Here is a 23,019-nt window from a genome sequence, read left to right as displayed (position 1 = left end):
GTATGGTATAGTATAAATAATTGCCTCTATAAGATTTTGAAAGGTAAAAAAACAAAATGTATGTCTGTACTATTATTGGTATATAGTTTCAAAAATTCACAGAAGGGAGCCAGGTGCTCTCATTGCCTAACAAAATAATGGAAGTATGTATTCATTCTAACATCTTGACATACAGTATAAAGGGCACTCAGCAAGTGCTTTTTAGTTAGACTGATTTTAAATGAGTAGATTCAGGAATACCAGAACACACACACACACACACACACACACAGATAATTGGTTGAAAATACGAGGTTAGAAACTTAATCGTTGAAGAGGAGTAAGGCTACTTACAGTGTTAAAAACTAATTGGGTAAGGTATGGTTGACCCAGCTACTTCATTTGCCTTACGATGTATGTTCGTTAAACTAAGTCACTCACCTTCTCTGTGATGTTGATGGTTTGGTATAGTAAACATGAGATATGATTAAAGGTGATTCAGGGATAGATCATGTGTCTGCCTAAGTAAATCTGTGTTTTCATTTTTTTTTCTAGTACCATAACAGCTTGGGGGAAAGACCATGAAAAAGATGCTTTTGAACATATTGTAACACAGTTTTCATCAGTGCCTGTATCTGTGGTCAGCGATAGCTATGACATTTATAATGCGTGTGAGAAAATATGGGGTGAAGATCTAAGACATTTAATAGTATCGAGAAGTACAGAGGCACCACTAATAATCAGACCTGATTCTGGAAACCCTCTTGACACTGTGTTAAAGGTAAATTTTCATATGTAACTTTGTCATTAGAATCCCTGTGTAGCGCAGCTGCATCGATACTACTTTTCATTTACATACACACAATTTCAGAGCTGTGTGGACCAGTCCCCTTTATTTTAGAGTTGCAGCCCAGAGAGAGTAATAGATTTGCCTGAGATCACACAGTAATAGCACAGAAGGATACCAAGACTTATGGATTATTTTACTGTCAGTTAGACAGTTGAATAGATATTTTCTTTTCTGCTTACCTGCAAAATTAATTAACAGCATTGCCATTTTAATTAATCCTATAATTTGGGCACCAAACTTATTTGCACTTTGTTTCTTTTTCAGCATAAGTCACTGCTAGACCTTTGAAGTTGTTAGCACAGAAGAAATAGGAACAGGGTGATGTTAAATAAAAATAATTCAAAAATACTCTTCAAGTGGAGGTTCTTTAGAAATACTGTTGATTCATAATGTAGCAGTGTTGCTTTTTGTTGTTAATGTTCAAGGACTTGGTTTATCTTCTTCAAAAAGTAATAATAGCAGGCTTATTAGATGCCTACTACTGGAAAAATATTTTAGGTGATTTACATAAGATACGCCATTTAATCTCTACAAAAAAAAGTGATAAATATTACTGTCTCTGTTACAGAAGAAAAAACAGGCTTAAAAAGGTTAAAGTAACTTGCTCAAGGTCGCACAACATGAAAGATGAGGAGCCAGATATCCAGTGTAGGTCTTTTGGCTGCATCCTTGCTACTTGACCACACCGTTTCTCAGTTAATGAGCAGATGATACTTACCCCTTAAGAAAGGGAAACGCAGAATTAAGGAGGTCTTTTCTTATTCTATTAAATGATAGGCCAATCTGAAAGTCTTGTCTTAGCCTGCAATATTTGATTTTAGCAAACTTGATAGGTTTCATGTTTTTACTGTTACCTAATAAAAAAAGTACACAGCTAGTTATGAGAAACTGATTTCATCAATGGGGAATTTTCTCGTTGTTAGAATCTTTAATCAGTTTATTTAGGAAAAAGAAATGATTGTTGTAGGAAGAGAATGTCAGTATTTCTTTTGTTTATATGACCAAGCTTTCTGAGAAATTTTAAATTGGTGTACAAAACTTTTAGTAGTTAGTGAATGAGTAAGATGGCTTGTGTATTGTGCAATTTGGCTTTAAGAGCAGAGGAGAACTTAGAGACTATGGGTTCTAGATGCTGTGTCTGCCTATCACAGTTTCCCTGAACTTTGTAATTGAACTGGATTCATGTTGGAGTTATATCAGACAAAAACCAAAGTCATTGGGCACAAGCAGAATAAGTCCAAATTAAAAGTATAATCATGAGTTTGTTAAATAATGCATTATATACTTCTTTAAAATATACTTATTTAATATTAAGGATTTTTTTTTGAATCCATGTAATTTTAAAGGTCTAAGGGGAAAAACTTTTGAGCCACTTTATGATGTGAATTCACTTCATAGGAAATAACATGCTTGTTTTTAATGTACTTTAAAGGGTTTGGACCAAATTTTAGAAGGCATATACATAGTGTTATAAAATTTTTAAAGTAGTTAATTTTTACATTCTCGATTATCAAAGCAAAATCATTTAACTTTGAAAAGCTCTTATACTTGTTTTCAGCTTTAGTTATTTGTGTTGCATGTGTATTTTTCCATATAGGTTTTGGAGATTTTAGGTAAGAAGTTTCCTGTTACTGAGAACTCAAAGGGTTACAAGTTGCTGCCACCTTATCTTAGAGTTATTCAAGGGGATGGAGTAGATATTAATACCTTACAAGAGGTATGTGTTTTATATTAAAAGTTTCAATAAGGCATTTCTTATAAAGTTTGTTTATATTTGATAAAGAACACAATATAAATACAATTTTAAGTCTTTGTGTTTATGTTGGTATAAATCTCTGTGCGTTGCTTAAAGTTTAGAAATAATAGTAGTTTAAAATACAGAAGTGACAGCCAAGCCATACTTACTCTTCCAGTTGTCATTGGTCACCCTGAATGATGAATCTAAAGAAGTATCATTGTGAAACAAGAAAATGTCAGTCAAGAAATATTCCTTGGAATATAAAACAAAGCCTTGACTCTGCTGGCATAGGTCTGAGTTTTCATAGATTGGAGCTTTACAAATCTGTAAAACTCATAATATTAATGGGTGCTTTTTCAGAAATTATAGAATAGCTGTCACCTCTTCTAAATTAAGCATTGACTGTCATCAGTATTAGATTTAACCAAATAGTGTAAGTGTTATGCAGTCGTACCTCATTTTATTGTGCTTTGCAAACATTGCATTTTTTACGAATTGAAGGTTGTGGCAACCCTGTGTTGAGCAAGTCTGTTGGTGCCATTTTTCCAACATGTATTCACTTCATGTCTGTGTGACACATACTGGTAAATTTGCACAATATTTCAGACTTTGTCTTTATATCTGTTATGGTGATCTGTGATTAGTGATCTTCGAAGTTACTACTGTAATTGTTTTAGGGCACCACAGAGCACACCCAGATAAGACAGTGAACTTAATTGATAAATACTGTGTGTGTTGTGACTCCTTCACCAGCTACCCATTCCCTTTCTCTCTCTGCTCACTTCAAGTCTCCCTATGCCCTGAGACACAACAGTATTTAAATTCGGTCAATTAATAACCCCACAATGGCCTCTGAGTATTCAAGTGAATGGAAAAGTCACATCCCTCTCATTTTAAATCAAAAGACATGATTAAGTTTAGTGAGGAAGGCATGCTGAAAGCTAAAATAGGCCTCTTAAGGCAAACAGGCCAAGTTGTGAATGCAAAGGAAAAGTTCCTGAAGAAAAATAAAAGTGCTACTCCACTAAGCATATGAATAAGAAAGTGAAACAGCTTTATTGCTGATAGGGAGAAAGTTTGAGTGGTCTGAGCAGAAGATCAAAGCAGCCACATTTCCTTAGGCTAAAGCCTAATCCAGAGCAAGGCCCTTGTTTCAATTCTGTGAAGGCTAAGAGAGGTGATGAAGCTGCGGAAGAAAAATTGGAAGCTAGCAGAGGTTGGTTCCTGTGGTTTAGGGAAAGAAGCCATCTCCATGAGTGCAGAAGGAAGCAGCAAGTGCTGATGTAGAAGCTGCTGCAAGTTACCCAGAAGATCTAGCTAAGATCATTGATGCAGGTGACTACACTAAACAACAGATTGTCAATGTAGAGGAAACAGTCTTCCATTGGAAGAAGGCACTGTCTGGGACTTTCATAACTAGAGAGAAGTCAACGCCTGTTTTGAAAGGACACACTCTCATTAGTGGATAATGCAGCTGGTCACTTTTAAGTGGAAGCCAGTGCTCATTTATCATTCTGAAAATCCTAGGACCCTTAGAATTTGCTGAATCTACTCTGCCTGTGCTTTATAAATGGAACAACAAAGGCTGGATGACAGCATGTCTGTTTACATCATAGTGTACTGAGTATTTTAAGCCCACTGTTGGGACCGACTGCTCAGGAAAAAAAAAAAAAGATTGTTTCAGAATATTATTGCAGATGGCATCTGAGATCTGATGGAGATGTACAAAGAGGTTAATGTTGTTTTTCATGCCTGCTAACACAACGTCCATTCGACAGCCTATCGATCAAAGAGTAATTTCAGGTGCTATTATTTAGGAAATATATTCTTGGCTGGGTGTGGTGGCTCACGCCTGTAATCTCAGCACTTTGGGAGACTGAGGCAGGCAGATCATGAGATCAGGAGAGCAAGACCATCCTGGCCAACATGGTGAAACCCCGTCTCTATTAAAAATACAAAAATTAGCTGGGTGGAGTGAGGCATGCCTGTAGTCCCAGCTACTCAGGAGGCTGAGGCAGGAGAATTGCTTGAACCTGGGAGGCAGAGGCTTCAGTGCGCCAAGATCACGCCACTGCACTCCAGCCTGGGCAACAGAGTGAAACTCCATCTCAAAAAAAAAAAGAAAAAAGAAATGTATTCTTAAGTGTAGCTGAAAGGATTCACCATTCTAGGTGCCATCTAAGAACATCATGCTTCATGGGAGGATGTTAAAATGTCAGCATTAACAAGAGTTTGGAAGAAATTGATTCCAACCTTCACAGATAACTGAGTCTTGATTTGACTTCAAGACTTCAGCGGAGGAAGTAACTACAAATGTGGTAGAAATAGCTAGATAACTAGAAGTGGTGGAACCTGAAGATCTGACTGAATTGCTGCAGTCTCATGATTAAACTTGAACAGATGAGGATTTGCTTCATATGGGTGGATACAGAAAGTGGTTTCTTGAGATGAAATCTACTTCTGGCAAAGATGCTGTGAACATCGTTGAAATGACAACAAAGGACTTCGAGTATCAGTAAAACCAGTTGATAAAACCAAAGCAGGGTTTGAGAGGATGCACTCCCAATTTTGAAAGAAGTTCTTGTGTGGGTGAACGCTATCATACCAAACAGCATCGCATGCTACAGATAAATCTTTCGTGATAGAGTCAATTGACGTGACAAACTTCATTGTTGTCATTTTAAGGCATTGCCACAGTCACCCCAAAACCTTCAGCAACCCTGATCAGTCAGCAGCCATCAACAACAGGGCAAGACCCTCCACCAACAAAAAGATGACTTACTGAAGGCTCAAGTGACCATTAGCATTATTTAGCAATAAAGTATTTTTAATTAAGGTATGTTTAATTAAGGTATGTATTTTTAAGACATAATGCTATTGCACACTTAATAGACTACAATGTAATGTAAACATAACTTTTATATGCAGTGGGAAACCAAAAAATTCCCGTGACTTGCTTTATTGCAGTGGTCTGGAAGCAAGCCCACAGTATTTTCAAAGTATGCCTGTATTGTCTTAAAGTTTTTGCCTCGTTTACTAAATAAGGTTCTTAAGGGCCATAATTTCATCATAACACCTAAAATACTCTGTAGAATATCAGTAACATAATGTATGCCATTTGCATTCAGAAACCACTGACATTTTGATGTATACCAATTTCAGATGGTATCTACAGCTATGAAACACAAGGTTTTTTTTGTTTGAAAGAGTTTGTTGGAGTTAGAGTAAGGTCAGTACCCAAATTATAGCAGTTTTCCAAAGATTGTTGTACATAATACTTCTCACTTCCAAATCAAACAGTATTTCTGCGGTGATGTGTATTTAGAGTTCCAATATGAGGTGTCTGGAACAGATCTCTTGTAATAACAGAGATGAGGTTTCTTCCACTACCTCTTCCAAACTGCCTTGCTTAAGAGAAGTGGGAATTCCTTCAGCTAAGACATTTGGTGTTGGGACATAGGGGCTTTCATGTAGAAAGGAAAAAAGAAATAGAAGAAAAGTCTGCAGGGAGAAGGGGGAGGACCTTACACAGCAATCTCAGCTGGCACACCTAATTGCTGTTTTCCCCTTAGCTCAGCTGAACTGACAGTCTCTTACCTTGGTGTCAGTTAAGTACTGTTCCCAGGTGTCTTTCAGGCACTTTAGCACTTAGGTGTATACACACACACACTCCTCCCCCTTGCAGGTGAAAGAACATGGCAGGGTACTGTATCTGTTTCAGAAATCCCATTAGCCTGCCTGTTGCTATGTCTACTTTTCCTTGTTCCGGCAGTCAGCTGTTGGATTGTTCATGCAAGTTGAATGGAGTTCAAGTTGGGTTGTTCAGTCAGGTACTCAAACTTTCCTTTCAAAAATCAAAGCTCTTCGGCTTTCTTTTCCTTTTTTTCTTTCCTTGTTTATATAAACTTTATGAATGTATGTGCGATTTTTTTTTTTTTTGACAGGGTCTCAGTCTGTCACCCAGGCTTAGTGCAGTGGTGCGATCACAGCTCACTGCAGCCTCAACCTCCCAGGGTCAGGTGATCCTCCCACCTCAGCCTCCTGAGGAGCTGGGACTGCAAGTGTCTGCCACCATACCTAATTTTTTTTTTTTAATGTTTTGTAGAGATGGGGGTCTCACTGTTTCCCAGTCTGGGAAACAGTCTCAACTGTTTGGCCTCAAACTCCTTGACTCAGGCCTCCTAAAGTGCTGAGATTACAGGTGTGAGCCACCGTTCCCAGCCTGTATGTGCATCTTTATAGTTGAGAATCAGCCCAAAACTGTACTGAATAAAAACTACATAAACAAGGATATTGAGATAAATACCCTTTGGCATTAGTGAAACTTAAAACAATTAGAGGATTGAATCGTTTTGTGTTAATGCAGATGTACTCAGGAAGGAAAAATATCTTTCTCTCTTTTTTTTTTTTTTGAGATGGAGTTTTGCTCTTGTTGCCCAAGCTGGAGTGCAGTGGCACAATCTCGGCTCACTGCAACCTCTGCTTCTCGGGTAGCTGGGATTACAAGCGTGTGCCACCACACCTGGCTAATTTTTTGTATTTTTAGTAGAAATAGGGTTTCACCATGTTCGCCAGGCTGGTCTCGAACTGCTGACCTCAGGTGATCTGCCTGCCTCGGCCTCCCAGAGTGCTGGGATTACAGGCGTGAGCCATCGCGCCTGGCCAGAAAAATACCTTTAAAAAGCTGGGCCTGTTGGTGTACCTAAAGGATAATACAGATGTTCCTCTCAACTTAGCATGGGGTTGCGTCTCAATAAACCCATTTTTAATTGGAAAATGCATTTATTATACCTTACCTACCAGACCTCGTAGTTTAGCCTCCTTTACCCTACAGGTGCTCAGAACACTTAGTAGCCTACAGTTGAGCAGTCATCTAACACAAAACCTATTTTATAGTAAAGTGTTGAATATCTCAAGTAATTTATTGATGTTCCACTGAATGCGAATCACTTTTGCACCGTTGTTAAGTTGAACCATTGTATGTTTGTGACCATCTGTACTTGTAATTTCTTTACATTCATTGGTATGAAAAATATGTTCTTAGAAGCAGGAAAAAGAATTCAGTTTTGCTATGTATAGTAAATTAGATGCTGTAATTTTGATAAAATGAAAAATTTCCTTTATTTGGAACAATGGTTTTCTTTCTTGATGTCAGCCTCACTCTTGGACTTTGCTACTCAGCCTGTCACCCCTGTGACATCCCATGAGGTTTACAGTGTAACCCTGCTCTAGGTTTTCACTTTGCACTGTGTACCAAAATGAAACTGCTTATTTAGGAAAATATCTTTTGTGTTGGACAAAATACAGAGTGTCTATCTTCTTTTTCTATTGTGTTTCAGTTATGGATTCAGTCTTCTTGGGTATCAATGAAACTTCTATTGGAGTGATTTATTAAAACATTAACATAGTATTGCATTATCAGAGTTGGCAAGAGGAAGCTTTCTTTGAAGTCTCACATGTATTAAATGTTTTTCTTCCCAGACTCAAAATTCACTTTAACTCCAAATTGTCTAAATTTTAAAACTTTTGGTAAAGAAACTTGGCCTGAAATACAGTGATACGATATTAGACGATACTGTTCTTTGTTATTTCATTTTGTTGTTGCCTCTGAAGCATATCTAAAATGAGGTGACAGGTCAGAAACTATTCTCTCTATATTTTACCTTACCCTCCACCTACCTGTTTCCCTTTCTTCCCCTTTTCTGTTCTACTCTTTGCATTTCTTCTGTATTGAAATTCACTTTGTTCACAATTATTTAAAGGAAAACCTGAACTCAGGGGCCTTGGGTACCTTTAGGTTCAGGTACAATAAAGACATGACACTGGATTTGCGTGCATCCTAAAAGAATCACTTTTAAATAAGTTTTATGTTTTCATCTTGATTCTTCTAGATTCATCTTGATTCAAATTAGATGGTTGGCTTTTTAAAAAAATGTAGATTTGTTTAAAAATGAAGTTGCTTGGGATTTATTGGGTTTTTTCATTTGCAGTGTTGAAAACAAAGAAAAAAAGTCAATTTGAGACTGTTTGGTGAGAATGTGGTAACTTTGATACACATAAGGCTGTTACACTTATGATTTTCTAATAACTTCTGAAAGTTCTGTTTAAAACAGAGCCAGCCTTTCCAATTGCTTTCTGTTTGACTATTCTCATGAAATAAATGGTTACCAAACTTCACTTGCCACATTCTATCATCAAAGTGATTGAATATATTAAGAAGGCAGATGCTAGGTAAATAAACTTGACTTTGGTGAAATAAATACAAATGACATTGGTAGTAAACACATCTTTAAAGTTGTATGTCCCTTGAAAGAATTCTTTTAGAACTGTTCATACAGGTCTCTCTAGCTGGTTTATAACTAATCATTCTCCCAAAAATGATACAGTAATAAATCTTAACACCCACAGCATCTGTGCATAATTTTGTTTCTGGCACTGGTGCACCAGCCAGAGTAAAATGACTCTACCAGTATACCAACTATTGTATAGGAGAAGTATTTTATACTCTTTTGCCACCAATATCTTTTGATTCTTACATGTTCCATTATATATGACGTGTAATTATATGGTGTATTGTGACTTACTAGTGATGATTACAGTCATTCCTAGAGTTTAGTAAATTGGCTCCCATTGCTTGTGTTGCTGAGATCTGGACAATAACTTAAAGAGGTGAATGAGAGAAGTTGACTCAAGTAATCTTAGATATTTATAGCTAGTTTTTTCTCACTTTCTCTCACTCCCCGAATCCTACCAGAACCACAGTGACAGCAATGCAGATTCAGGAACTATGCATGAAATCCTCTCCTTCCACACATATCCATCTTCTGGGGGTGGGTGGGTCTTTAAAAACAAAATGCGGGCTATAATTAATTTATTGACTGTGTGTGTTATAAAACAGCTCTTGGATGCTTCATTCATCAATATTGTCCCTTGAAAATAATCTCCATTCTCTTCCAAATTAAGGTTTGGTTTTGTTTTGTTTTGTTTTAATCTTCTAGATTGTAGAAGGCATGAAACAAAAAAAGTGGAGTATTGAAAATATTGCCTTCGGTTCTGGTGGAGCTTTGCTACAGAAGTTAACAAGAGATCTCTTGAATTGTTCCTTCAAGTGTAGTTATGTTGTAACTAATGGCCTTGGGGTATGTCACCTTTTAATTACTTCTGTGTTAGTACCTTCCTGATGTATCTAGGTAGAATGTGGTTATTGAGTGCATTTGTCAAAGATTGATGTAGCCCTGGACTGTTAAGGAAAGAAGGGAGATATTAGGTAATAACAGACCTAAGGAGACAGAGATTTGGAAAAAAGAAGAACAATAAGGAAAAATGATTTGAGAGAGATAATACAGGTCAGTCATTTCCCACTGCCTCCATTTATACCTTTAGATCAAAAAGTAATATTTGAGTGGGAATGTCAGCTTACCTAGCCATCATATATTAAAGACAAGCAAGTATATAATCACTGACCAAACTGTTACAGGAAGGTAGAATAGGAGGTTTGGATTGTTATGCCACAGTCATGTTCAAGTAGCCATAGAACAGCTAGGCAACTGAGCAACAACCCCCCTTGCTTCTTTGTAACGTCTTGAGAGCTGGAGATTCTATAGAGCCAAGGGACAGAGGCAGAAGGATGCTAAGAATTGAGAACACCTGAGTCGATTCCCTGCTTTACTCTTTGATCTTTCTTTGGGAAGTTCTGGGATTGACTCATTTGTTGCTGCTTGTTCCATTGCCACTTGTTTCTGTTTCTTTGCTGCCTACCTTTCTGATGCAGAAACACTCTGCTGTTTTCAGGTTCTCCAAGTCTTTTGCTTCTGACAATAACAAGGCAAAAGTAAAAAGTACCAAAAGAGGGATACGTTATGAAATAGGAAAGCTTTTACCTTAGTAATATTCTTATTCCCTCTCCGAAGATTGTGTGTGTGGTTTTCACGTAGTTGGTATAGTTGGGCTTTTCTTCAACAGCATGTACATGCTGTGCTGTCAGTTTAAAGGCAGTTTGTAATATAAAAAGAGATACCTTATGGGTCACATGTTAGAATCCTCACAGACTTCCTACAAATGGAGTATTAGGTGTTCTTCAGTGGCGAAAAGGATATCCAAGATATCATACTTTTTCTTTATTACAAATGACTATCCTTCAAAACAGGCTAAAGTGTTATGTTTCTGAAAGCCAGATGTGGATTGGTTCAGTTATACCTATTTAGTGCTTAAAACTTAAATGTAAATTATGTATATGCTTTTTTGTAAGGGAGTGTTTAGACATTTCTGATGATTAGTCTTCTATTTGTCTAACTTTCTTAATTTGGATTTCAGATTAACGTGTTCAAGGACCCAGTTGCTGATCCCAACAAAAGGTCCAAAAAGGGCCGATTATCTTTACATAGGACGCCAGCAGGGAATTTTGTTACACTGGAGGAAGGAAAAGGAGACCTTGAGGAATATGGTCATGTATGTATCTATGCTGATTGGTTTTTTTAAGCAATAGTAGGTTGGCTCACCAAATTAATAAGAAAGGAGGTTTTTATGTTATTGTTTTTGTGGAAGACAAAGTATTATATTTTATTATAAAATGTCCAATTGCTGACCTGGCCTACCAAAATAAGATACAAAACAAGTTTCTACGTCATAAACATGGGGCCTGTGTATACATAGGGAGAAAGATTACATAAGTATAGTGATTGACAGCAAGTTTGTATACACTTTATCCAAAAGCAAACTATGTTATTTTAATATAAAATGTGAAAACAAGGTGACTTGATTTGGATTACATAATAAATGGTGAAACCTTGATTTAACCAAGTTTTCTGATTCAAGTCAACCAAACTAGAAAAATTTACAGTATACTGGGCCGGGCGCGGTGGCTCACGCTTGTAATCCCAGCACTTTGGGAGGCCGAGGCAGGCGGATCACAAGGTCAGGAGATCGAGACCACGGTGAAACCCCGTCTCTACTAAAAATACAAAAAATTAGCCAGGCATGGTGGCGGGCACCTGTAGTCGCAGCTACTCGGAGAGGCTGAGGCAGGAGAATGGCATGAACCCGGGAGGCGGAGCTTGCAGTGAGCCGAGATTGCGCCACTGCACTCCAGCCTGGGCAACAGAGCGAGACTCGGTCTCAAAAAAGAAAAAAAAAAAAGAAAAATTTACAGTATACTAAAGTAGTTCATATGATCTAATGGTCTTTAGCATACAAAAGTACATTTATATTTCTGAACTCAAGTTAAAAAATTTTTGGTTTTTAAGCCACTTCATCAAAAAAAACTTTAGACAGAACTATTCATGAATATTCATGTTATCAGAAAAAATTACACTAAACATGAGTGCACTATTACTTCCTATTTTGATTCTTTACACTACATCACAATTACTGCTTATAACATGTTACATTTATATTTTTTAAGGTTTTGAACCAGAATTGAAGTAACTTTGTTACCGTTAATGAAAAAATATGTTTGTAAATCAAACTTTTAGAATTAGATCCCTTTATATAGCCTGTTAGGCAATTCTTTGAGTAAGCTTTGTGTAACTCTTGTACCTACTAAGATTTTAGCAGATTTAGTTTATCCTAGATGAGCTAAAGTCACTTCAAACTAAAAGTAAAAATCTAAGTGTGATTTTTAAAAGACACTGATTTAAGAGTATGTGAATGATACTAGAATGAACTAGAAAATCAATTCATAATCATCTAGGCAAGTTGATTTAAGAGTAGGAACTAGTATTCTCTTAAATTTAAATTTATGAAAGAAAATGCTACAGCTAAAGCACTGTGGTTTGAAGCAACACAGTGACAAAAATATTAGATAATGTCATATGCACCTCAATCTTCAGACTAGGTGGAAAATTGAGTTTACTTCTGTGGATTTTTCAGAGAGAAACCAGAAGCAGGTATCTCCTTAGTGAGACAGGAGTGGCTTTACCAGACCCAAAGGGAATTTAATTTCTTCAGTCTGTCTTTGCTACTCTTGTCTGGATTAAGTGGATTACCTTTATCATCGACTTTTGGAGTATAAACAGAATCTTTAACCCAGTCACTATGCATTAGTCAAGAACGCAATACTTGTTTTTCTTTGTTTCTGTTTTGGGATTGGTTTTTGGCTTTTTGTGGGTTTTCTAGACCCAAATTTAGTACTAGCAAATTTATTAAACTTCCATTTGATAAGTTTAATCACTGTTGAGTTTGTTGGCCAGGAACAAGGCAGGGTTTACCAGGCTTTTTTGCTGCACGGTCACAATGATTGTCAGTGACAGCTACAGTTCTCCTAGGCACCCAGGCATCTTCCTTCAAACCTGAGGGAAACAAAGGTTTCTTGGTTTTCCTTTAAGAAAACTGGTTTAAGAATGTAGTATTGAGGTCATTCCTTTTCATAGAAGTTAAATATTTCTACATACCAGGCAATTCAGTGATTGGCCATTTTAGATAGTACCTTGTTCCACTAGCATTTTTTATGCATCAAATCATCTCACAATTTGAACACCATTGGCATCTCTGTATTTGACTGGTTGGTTATTCTAATTCATCAAACCCAGATTTAGGTATTTTGCCTAATAATGTAATATAATCATGAAATTTCCATTTATGCAGGATCTTCTCCATACTGTCTTCAAGAATGGCAAGGTGACAAAAAGCTATTCATTTGATGAAATAAGAAAAAATGCACAGCTGAATATTGAACTGGAAGCAGCACCTCATTAGGCTTTATGACTGGGTGTGTGTTGTGTGTGTGTGTATGTGCATGCACACACATACCTGTGTGTATGTAATACATAATGTTTATTGTACAGATGTGTGGGGTTTGTGTTTTATGATACATTACAGCCAAATTATTTGTTGGTTTATGGACATACTGCCCTTTCATTTTTTTTCTTTTCCAGTGTTTAGGTGATCTCAAATTAGGAAATGCACTTAACCATGTAAAAGATTAGTGCTAAAGTAAGCTTTTTAGGGCCCTTTGCCAATAGGTAGTCATTCAATCTGGTATTGATCTTTTCACAAATAACAGAACTGAGAAACTTTTATATATAACTGATGATCACATAAAACAGATTTGCATAAAATTACCATGATTGCTTTATGTTTATATTTAACTTGTATTTTTGTACAAACAAGATTGTGTAAGATATATTTAAAGTTTCAGTGATTTAACAGTCTTTCCAACTTTTCATGATTTTTATGAGCACAGACTTTCAAGAAAATACTTGAAAATAAATTACATTGCCTTTTGTCCATTAATCAGCAAATAAAACATGGCCTTAACAAAGTTGTTTGTGTTATTGTACAATTTGAAAATTATGTCAGGACATACCCTATAGAATTACTAACCTCGCTGCCCCTTGTACAATATATATTAATCATTCTACATTAAAGAAAATAATGGTTCTTACTGGAATGTCTAGGCACTGTACAGTTATTATATATCTTGGTTGTTGTATTGTACCAGTGAAATGCCAAATTTGAAAGGCCTGTACTGCAATTTTATATGTCAGAGATTGCCTGTGGCTCTAATATGCACCTCAAGATTTTAAGGAGATAATGTTTTTAGAGAGAATTTCTGCTTCCACTATAGAATATATACAGAAATGTAAAATACTTAAAAAAGTGGAAGTAGTGTATTTTAAAGTAATTACACTTCTGAATTTATTTTTCATATTCTATAGTTGGTATGACTTAAATGAATTACTGGAGTGGGTAGTGAGTGTACTTATCTTAAATGTTTCAATTCTGTTATATTTTTTATTAAGTTTTTTAAAAATTAAATTGGATATTAAATTGTATGGACATCATTTATTAATTTTAAACTGAATGCCCTCAATAAGTAATACTGAAGCACATTCTTAAATGAAGATAAATTATCTCCAATGAAAAGCATGACATGTGTTTCAATAGAAGAATCTTAAGTTGGCTAAATTCAAAGTGCTTGACATCAAAATGTTCTAGAGTGATTAGCTACTAGATTCTGAATCAGACATCACATCTGACTAGAGACCAGCTTCTTTCGAATGATTCTTTTATATATGTAGATCTGTTCTTCTGAGGCAGCGGTTGGCCAACTATGGCCCAAAGGCCAAATTTGGACTCCTTTTTATAAGTGCAGATTGTCTATGGATGCTTTCCCACTACTCCAGCCGAAGGTAAACAGCTGCAATAGAAGCCAAATGAGAATCACAAAGCCCAAAATGTTTATTAACCTGCCCTTTACACAAAATCACACAAAAAGTTTCCTGATCTCTGTTCTAAGAAAAGGAGTGTGCCTTGCATTTAAAGGGAAATGTTGGTTTCTAGGGAAGGGAGGAGGCTAAATAATTGATAAGGAATTTTCCTCTTTTGTCTTCTTTTTTCTCACTTAAGAATCTGACACTGGAAGACTGATTTAGAAAAGTTTTTAACATGACATTAAATGTGAAATTTTAAAAATTGAAAAGCCATAAATCTGTTTTAAATAGTTACATGAGAAAATGTTTTATCACTAGAATAACCTAATTAGAAGTGAGTTATCTTCATTAAATGTTTTTTGTAAGTGGTATTAGAAAGAATATGTTTTTCAGATGATTCTTTAAACATTTAGTGAGATAATAAGCATTGTTCACTTTTAGTAAGAGTCTTCTGTAATCCATGGTATAAAATAATTTTAAAATGATTTTTTAATGTATTTGAGTAAAGAGTAGTATTAAGAAAAACACATTTCTTCACAAAATGTGCTAAGGGGCGTGTAAAGAATCAAACTATTACCAATAATAGTTTTGATAATCACCTGTAATTTTGTGTTTAAACATTGAAATTATATACTACAGACAGTATTCTCTGTGTTCTGTGAATTTCAGCAGCTTCAGAATAGAGTTTAATTTAGAAACTTGCAGTTGAAGAAAGCTATCCATTTGTTCACAACCATAAATCAGGAGATGGAGATTAATTCTATTGGCTCTTAGTCACTTGGAACTGATTAATTCTGACTTTCTGTCACTAAGCACTTGGTATTTGGCCATCTCCATTCTGAGAACCAAACGGTTAACACGAATGTCCACTAGAACTCTGCTGTGCGTCACCCTTAAATCAGTCTAACTCTTCCAGACAAAAGCAAATGGCATTTATGGATTTAAGTCATTAGATTTTCAATTGACAATAATTAATCCCTCTTGATTGACTATATCAAGTATTTATATTTTAAATAGGAGGTAGGATTTCTGTGTTAAGACTCTTATTTGTACCCTATAATTAAAGTAAAATGGTTTTTATGAGCATCCCTTGTTTTCCCTTCTTAAATTGTTATCAATTTTTATAATGAAATCTATCTTGGAAAATTAGAAAGAAAAATGGCAAGGTATTTATTGTTCTGTTTGCCATAATTTAGAACTCACACTTAAGTATTTTTGTAGTTTTACATTCCTTTTTAATCCATTCAGTGGAGAATGTCAGCTTTTCTCCCAAGTTGTATGTTAAGTCTATTCTAATATGTACTCAACATCAACTTATAAACATGTAATAAACATGGAAATAAAGTTTAGCTCTATTAGTGAAGTGTTAAATTTGTGTGCTTCAAGTAATGCCATTTTCAGGCCTACCTGTTTTAAGTATTCCTCCAGTTCAAAGAAGTAGAAGATGAGAGAAGGGCAAGTGTCAAAGTTGACTCCTTTTCTGCTTGGTGCAACTGTGTAGATGACAGTGCCTTTTACTAAGGAAGAACACTGGAGGGACACCAGATTTGAGAGGAAAGAGCATGATTCCTGTGTTAAGGCTTGAGATGCCTTTGACATATCTAAATGTAGGTATTAAGTAGGCAATTGATACAGATTTGTGGACAGAAGGGCCTCAAGGTATGACTGATGTATACCTTGGAAGGTATACATCTTTGGAAGCACACAGTAAAGGATACTTCTCTAGGGAGAGTATAGAGCAGGAGTTGGCAAACCCCAGGCCGTGGGCCAAATCCGGCCCACCATCTGTTTTTGTAAATAATTGTATTGGAACATAGCCACACCCATTTATTTAGTTATTGCCTTTGGCTGTTTTCATGCCACAGTGGCAACACTGGTTAGTTGCAACAGAGAAATTATGGCTGTAAAAACTGAAATAGTTTACTGTGAGGCCCTTCACAGGAAAAGTGTGCTGATCTCTGCTACAGACTATAAAGAGAATCTAGGGCTAAACCATGAGTAACTCTTGAAGGTTAAGTGGCAGAACATGAGCAGACCAAATGACAAGCATATCTAAAGAGATGAAAGTTCCAACCAGAAGGAGTGAAGTCACAAAAGCCAGAGGAAACATTTTTCAGCTCAGGTGTTGAATGCTGCTGAGAGATCAAATAGGATGAAGAATTTAAAACAGCTACTGGATTTAGCCACCTGGAAATAATTGGTGCCCTAGACACGTTCTTTTACAGGTAGTAGAAGAGGCTTATTTCTGAAAGAAGCTCCCTTATATACCTCTTTGAATGTGGGTTGTGAAAAGGGAGGAGAGAATGAGGCAATAGTGTCTTTGTCCCTCTAGCTATAGCTTACATCTGAAAAAGGTCCAGGAAAGAGGGAGGAGTTGAAAATAAAAGCAAAAAGAGATCATTGATGATTTGGGGTTCCAGAGAAGGTGGAGAAAGGTAAGATCCAAAGCACTTGGTAGGATATTGGCCTTGAATGATAGGGGTCCTTCTAAAAGAAAGAAGATGGAAGCAGGTGCGTACTTTGGTTTTCTACAAAGTCAGAGGCCAGATTCCACTTGTATGTGGTTTATTACTCATTCATTTATATTCACCCCAGAGAAGCACCATTTTTCATGGTAAGCAGCAGAATTCAGTTAGAAACACAGTTATCCTGACCTGCTTTATATATTTTAAATTCTGTAATTGGCTACTGAGCTGTTATTTCTTTGACATAAACTAGGGAATGCATTTTGTAATTTTTATAGAGATAGATTAACGATCTCGCTTACAAACTCTCTTGAATTGGCTACACATTTAATTCTGATTAGGTCTTCCTGACTCGCCAGAGGAGTTCTACCAGATCTCTGAGCCTCTCGCCTTCTAGCCCTTCGTCTGCAGCTAACAAACATGTTCCTTTTTCTCACACCTTTTTTAGAGAACTCCCTTGATAACACCAGCTCTAGCCTCCCTTCTCCCATTTACATCAGACTTCTCTCCATTTACTGCCTCACCTCCCATTCAGTTATCTTCCATCTGGTTCTCACCTCTTATTGGACAAAGCAGTGACCTTCTAATTGCCAAATGAATAAATTTCGTTATTACATTATCTGAGGGCTCTCCTGCATTTGCCACTACTAATAATTCATTTCTTTACTACTTTGTTCTATGATGTTTTGGGGTCTTCTAATCCCTGTGGACTGTCCCTTCTCTCTAGGTCTGTTTTTCACACACTTTTAAATGTTGGCACATCCCATTTATCTCCATGTTCATCTTGGCTGATGTCAGCCATTCACGTGGTGTCAGCTATGAGCTATCTATTATAGCCTCCATACATTTATGTCTCCAGCCCAGACTTCTAAATCATTCTGTCAGTGATACGTTTCCACTCAGATGCAACAAATCCAAGCTTACCATATTCCCCCAGAACTTACTGTATTTATTTTGATTCTCCCATTTGGCAGCTCAGCCAGCCCCCAACATGAAACTTCCCTCTCCATTAACCTATACATTTAATCGGCCACATAATCCTATTGACTTACCTACTAAATAACGTTATAATCTGTGTCTTCTCTCCATCTCTTATTTCAGGATCTCAAATTTCTTCCTGTACTTCAGGAAGTCTTGTATGCCTACATGACACTCAAAGTAAATGTCCTTAGAAGCATTTTGGATTTCAGATTTTCAAATTAGGGATGCTCAGCCAGTAAGTAAATGCAAATATTCCAAAATCTGAAATCTAAAACACTTTTGGTCCCAAGCATTTCAGAAAGTAATTTCTGTATTACTCAACTTGTAATACAGAAATTACCTAAATAGTTTTCCTAACTCCAATCCAGCCTCCCTCCACTCTGCCACCAGAGTATTCTAACAAAATCAGAGTGTCAGTCCCCTGCTGAAAGCACCTCAGTGTTTCTTTATCCGGCAGGATGCTGCTCGGAATCCAGCCTGACCCTCCCCGATCCGGCCTGTGCTGCATGTATAGCCTCATGTCCACTCCTCATTTCCTGTCCAGCATCACTGATTTGCTCTACCTTAGACGCACATATGCACACATGCTGTACACCATTTTCTCCATTTATCTGCCTTTGTGTATTCTAAGTCCTTGGCCAGGAATGCCTTCCCTGTAGGTGGTACTTATTTTAGGTGACAGTGCCTTAAGGTGGACTCAATTTAGTGATAACACCTCCAAGAGGCCTTCAACAACTCACCTGCCATCCCCACCTCACATTCAACACCTACAGAGGCCGGAGGAAGGGCATGTATCTCTGAATTAACATTTACAATCCAAAGGTCTGTGTCCTATATGAGACATTCATCTATATTTCATCAGCACATAGTAGACATTGAAATGTCTGCTGAGTAAATGAATGTCATTAAAATAAACACTTTTAAGGTGTTTCGATAACTTCTGTGTAACACTAGTACCCTGAACATGTGGTTTTAAAAAGTGAAAATTGACACTTTTAAAGTACTTTTTTAAAAAGGTGGATAATTTTTTTAAAGTATATTCACATATTACTGTCTTTTTTAATTCTTAAATTCATGAAGTATAGGTGTTTCATCAAAACAGATTAGAAAGCTATGGTATAAAGAAATTAAATTATTTGCCTAAGGTTACCTTGTATGTAGTTCAGTAGTTCATAACTTTTCTTGGGTCTTAGACTTCTAAGAATTTGATGAGAGCTATGGACTCTCCTCTCAGAAAAATTCTCACTTGTGAATAAACAACAAGTTTGCCTAAAATTTGAGGAGGTTCGTTTCACAGGCACCACATTGAGAACTCTAAGTTAATTAGAGAGCAGAGATTAGATTTCAGGGCTGTTTCTAGCAAATGTTCCTCTGTTTGAACTTCTAGTAGTACTCTTAGTAATTTTAAGGTTTTAATTACCTTAAATTGTTTTTGGAACAAGTCAACATAAATATAATTTTAATTCCACTCTCAAAGATTCTACAGACTTCACTAATGCAGATTTCAAAATTAGTGGCTATTTTAAATGCCCTTTTTTATAGGTGGAGAAACAAGCTTAGGAAGTGAAATTAAGAAATCTGGCCATATGATGAAAGAAGATTAAGAATAAAACCCAGGAATCTTCTGTACAAACCAGCAATGCCAAGCTTTTGACAAAAACTTTCTCTGTATTTTTATAACTAGGAGGTTCTCTTTCTTATAACTAGAAAATTCTGTTTCCAGAAATATAAACAGGCTAGGTCAAATCCAAGTGAAAATGGGACCCCAAGAGGTAACAAAGCATTGAAGGTGCTTTTGCCCTAGAGTATTTACCAAATCTGGGGACTTCGAGCTTCACTTTTTAGGGCCTGAAAGGACATGATGAACAGAAATCAAAGACCCTCCTGACATAAAGCAGGTCTCCCAAAAGGCTCCACTTCAGGATGAGGATGAACCAGTGATACTCTATCCCCACACCTATAAGGAACTGCAAGAAAAGTTGCTTTAGCTTGAGCAAATCAAGAAAAATCTAAGCAACTGACATTGCAAGCTGGCCCTTGCAGTCCAAATTCACCTCCCCTACATATTACAGACACCTTAAAACTATAAACTTAGATTAAACAGGACTGGCAGAGTCCAGAGTTCCCTAAATGCCAGACAGAAGTAAATGCAAATTCCCCCTGAAGGGATACTTTCATCCTACATCTCAAAGAATTCTCAAAATAATTTTCTAAGGAAAATGAACAGCTCAAAAAATAATCACATAGACAACAAGACATCATGAATGAGAGCAGCAGAAAAATGATTCACAAAGGGTTCAGATACTGAAATTATGAAACATAAAATTATTATGCTTATTTTTTAAAAATGAGGCCAGCTGCCGTGGCTCACGTCTGTAATCCCAGCACTCTGGGAGGCTGAGGCGGGATGCTCACTTGCAGTCAGAAGTTTGAGGACAACATGGTGAGACCCCATCTCTACTAAAAATACAAAAATTAGCTGGATGTGGTAACTCATACCTGTAATCCCAGCTACTGGAAAGGCTGAGGCAGGAGAATCACTTGAACCCGTGAGGCGGAGGTTGCAGTGAGCCAAGATTGCCCCAATGCACTCCAGCCTGGGCAAGAGAGTGAAACTCTGCCTCAAAAAAAAAAAAGAAAAAAGAAATGAAGCGTACACTTAAATATCTATCTGCAGCTAATAGGAAAATTTTTTAAAGGCCTTACAAATTTGCTACAGGGATTAAAAGAACTTGTGAAAATAAAAAGTTCAGTAATTGAAATTAACAATCGGATTAGACAGCTATAAAGGCACCAATGACTTGGAAGGCAAGTCCTAAGAAATTCAGAATGCAACACAAAGCAAATGTAATGAAAGTTAAGCAACATGAAACAGAAGGCCTCACATATGTCTAATCAGAGCAATGGAAGAAGAGGAAAGAGAACATGGAGTGGAGGCTATATTTTAAGAGAGAAGGGTTCAGGATTTACCTGAACTGATGAGAAGCAACAATCTAAAGATTAAAGGTCAATGAATCCCAAGCAAGATGATTTAAATCCAGACACATTATGGTGAAACTGCAAATCACAAGTAACAAAGTATCCTAAAAGCAGCCAGAGGAAAAAAATTGTAATCTGAGGAAGGAGACTGACTGCTCAACTCTCAACAGCAACACTGGGAGCAACACTGGGAGCCAGAAGACAGTGCAATGTCCTGAAAGGAAATAACTGCCAACAGAGAACCCTGTTCCCCTAAAAAGGAGGATGAAATAAAGACACTTTCAGACCACCACGACCTGAGAGTTCAACACTAGCATGCTATCACTAAAGGGAATTCTAAAGGATGAAAGAATAAAGAGCAACCCAAGTAGTAAGTATGTATGGGCAAACTAAAACATTGTGAACCAATGTCTTATGGATTCAAGTTAAACAATATTTAAAATATACAAGAATAGCATATATTAGAAGCAGGGTAAATTGAATTAAAAGTGTTCTGAGACATATCAATTGTCAGGAGGAAGTTAAAGTGATTAATTTTACTCTATTGCACTAGTAGACGTAGAAGTATGTTACTTTCAAACTAACAGGAAAAGGTGGTGGAATGGTTAAAATATTTCAAAGTAAAATGACAGGCAAAAAAACAACAGGTGGGACAAATACCAAAACAATAAAGATAATGATACATAAATTCTGTATACCTAATGTGAATGATCCACATATCCCCCCCACACACATAAAATCAGTTAAGGCCTGTAACCCCAGCACTTTGCGTGGCTGAGGCAGGCAGATCACCTGAGGTCGGGAGTTCGAGACCAGCCTGACCAACATGGAGAAACCCCATTTCTACTAAAAATACAAAATTAGCCAGGCCTGGTGGTGCATGCCTGTAATCCCCGCTACTCAGGAGGCTGAGGCAAGAAAATTGCTTGAACCTGGGAGGCAGAGGTTGTGGTGAGGTGAGATGATGCCACTGCACTCCAGCCTGGGCGACAAGAGTGAAACTCTGTCTCAAAAAAAAAAAAAAAAAAAAAAATCAGTTAAAAGAAATTTTAAAATCTATTTGCTACTCACAAGAGACACATCTAAAACAAGATGCGAAAACATTGGAAATATTTTTAAATTTGCAATTTACTGGAAATAATTGCTGCCATTTTCCTTTCAGTCAAATGACTTGTTTGCTCAGGGTTTCTGACCGGGGCTGGCTGAAACAATGCATTGTATCACTGGGCTCCAGAACAGTGTGCCAACAACGCGCGGCACTCTAAAAGGACAGAGCATTCCAGCACGATGCTGTGGCTTTTATTTACCAAGCTTTTGGGATAATACGTGCCTCGGGCAAAGAGCTCTGTCTGCCCTCAGATCACAATGCTGCACAGGATGCCACATTTAGAACTGTCAGAGGACTGTTCAGTGCAGGGAAAGATGCATTCTGAGAAATAGTACCTGCTGTGGAGTGTTCCAGTTTTTATATTTTTCACACCCTTTCTCTGTATCTTTTATCAGGGTTTAGGTACTTTATCTTTTATATCAGTAGGTAGAGGAGGGAGGGAGAGGATCAGAATTACCCGTGGGGCTTTTTTGAACCACATACACGTACTCCTGAAAATTTGATAGATGCCAGGATATATGACCATGGAAAGGGCCTGTGTAGTTCAGATAAACCACCAGAGAATTTTTAAACACGTATCATCTCCAGTAGACAACCGCTGCTGTATATAAACCACTACCCAAATATGGATGCAAGACTTCATCCCTAAGTGCCTTCTAAACCATATGACCTCCATTCTAAACTTCATTAATAGTGTTCTCCCTTCTGCTTAGCAAGGCACAATGGATGGCCAACAATGGTTCTGTGAAGTTTATACAACTTGTCATCAC

At 36.9% G+C, this 23,019-nt stretch overlaps 1 protein-coding gene across 2 annotated transcripts in view; it reads left to right on the top strand.

The window, feature by feature from the left end:
• NAMPT (nicotinamide phosphoribosyltransferase) overlaps positions 1-14,338 on the top strand; it is a 36,979-nt gene extending 22,641 nt beyond the window's left edge. For both annotated transcript variants that reach the window (XM_055283604.2, XM_055283605.2), the window contains 5 exons: positions 535-760; positions 2,427-2,546; positions 9,566-9,706; positions 10,881-11,015; positions 13,149-14,338. In XM_055283604.2, the coding sequence (XP_055139579.1) occupies positions 535-760; positions 2,427-2,546; positions 9,566-9,706; positions 10,881-11,015; positions 13,149-13,259 (733 nt within the window). In that variant the 3' untranslated portion in view covers positions 13,260-14,338. The remainder of the gene's footprint in view (positions 1-534; positions 761-2,426; positions 2,547-9,565; positions 9,707-10,880; positions 11,016-13,148) is intronic.
• The last annotated feature ends 8,681 nt before the right edge of the window (positions 14,339-23,019 follow it).

Source organism: Symphalangus syndactylus, chromosome 6 (genome assembly GCF_028878055.3).
Source record: "Symphalangus syndactylus isolate Jambi chromosome 6, NHGRI_mSymSyn1-v2.1_pri, whole genome shotgun sequence".
In the NCBI taxonomy this organism is placed as follows: Eukaryota; Metazoa; Chordata; class Mammalia; order Primates; family Hylobatidae; genus Symphalangus; species Symphalangus syndactylus.
This window is presented reverse-complemented; position numbering and strand designations above follow the sequence as displayed.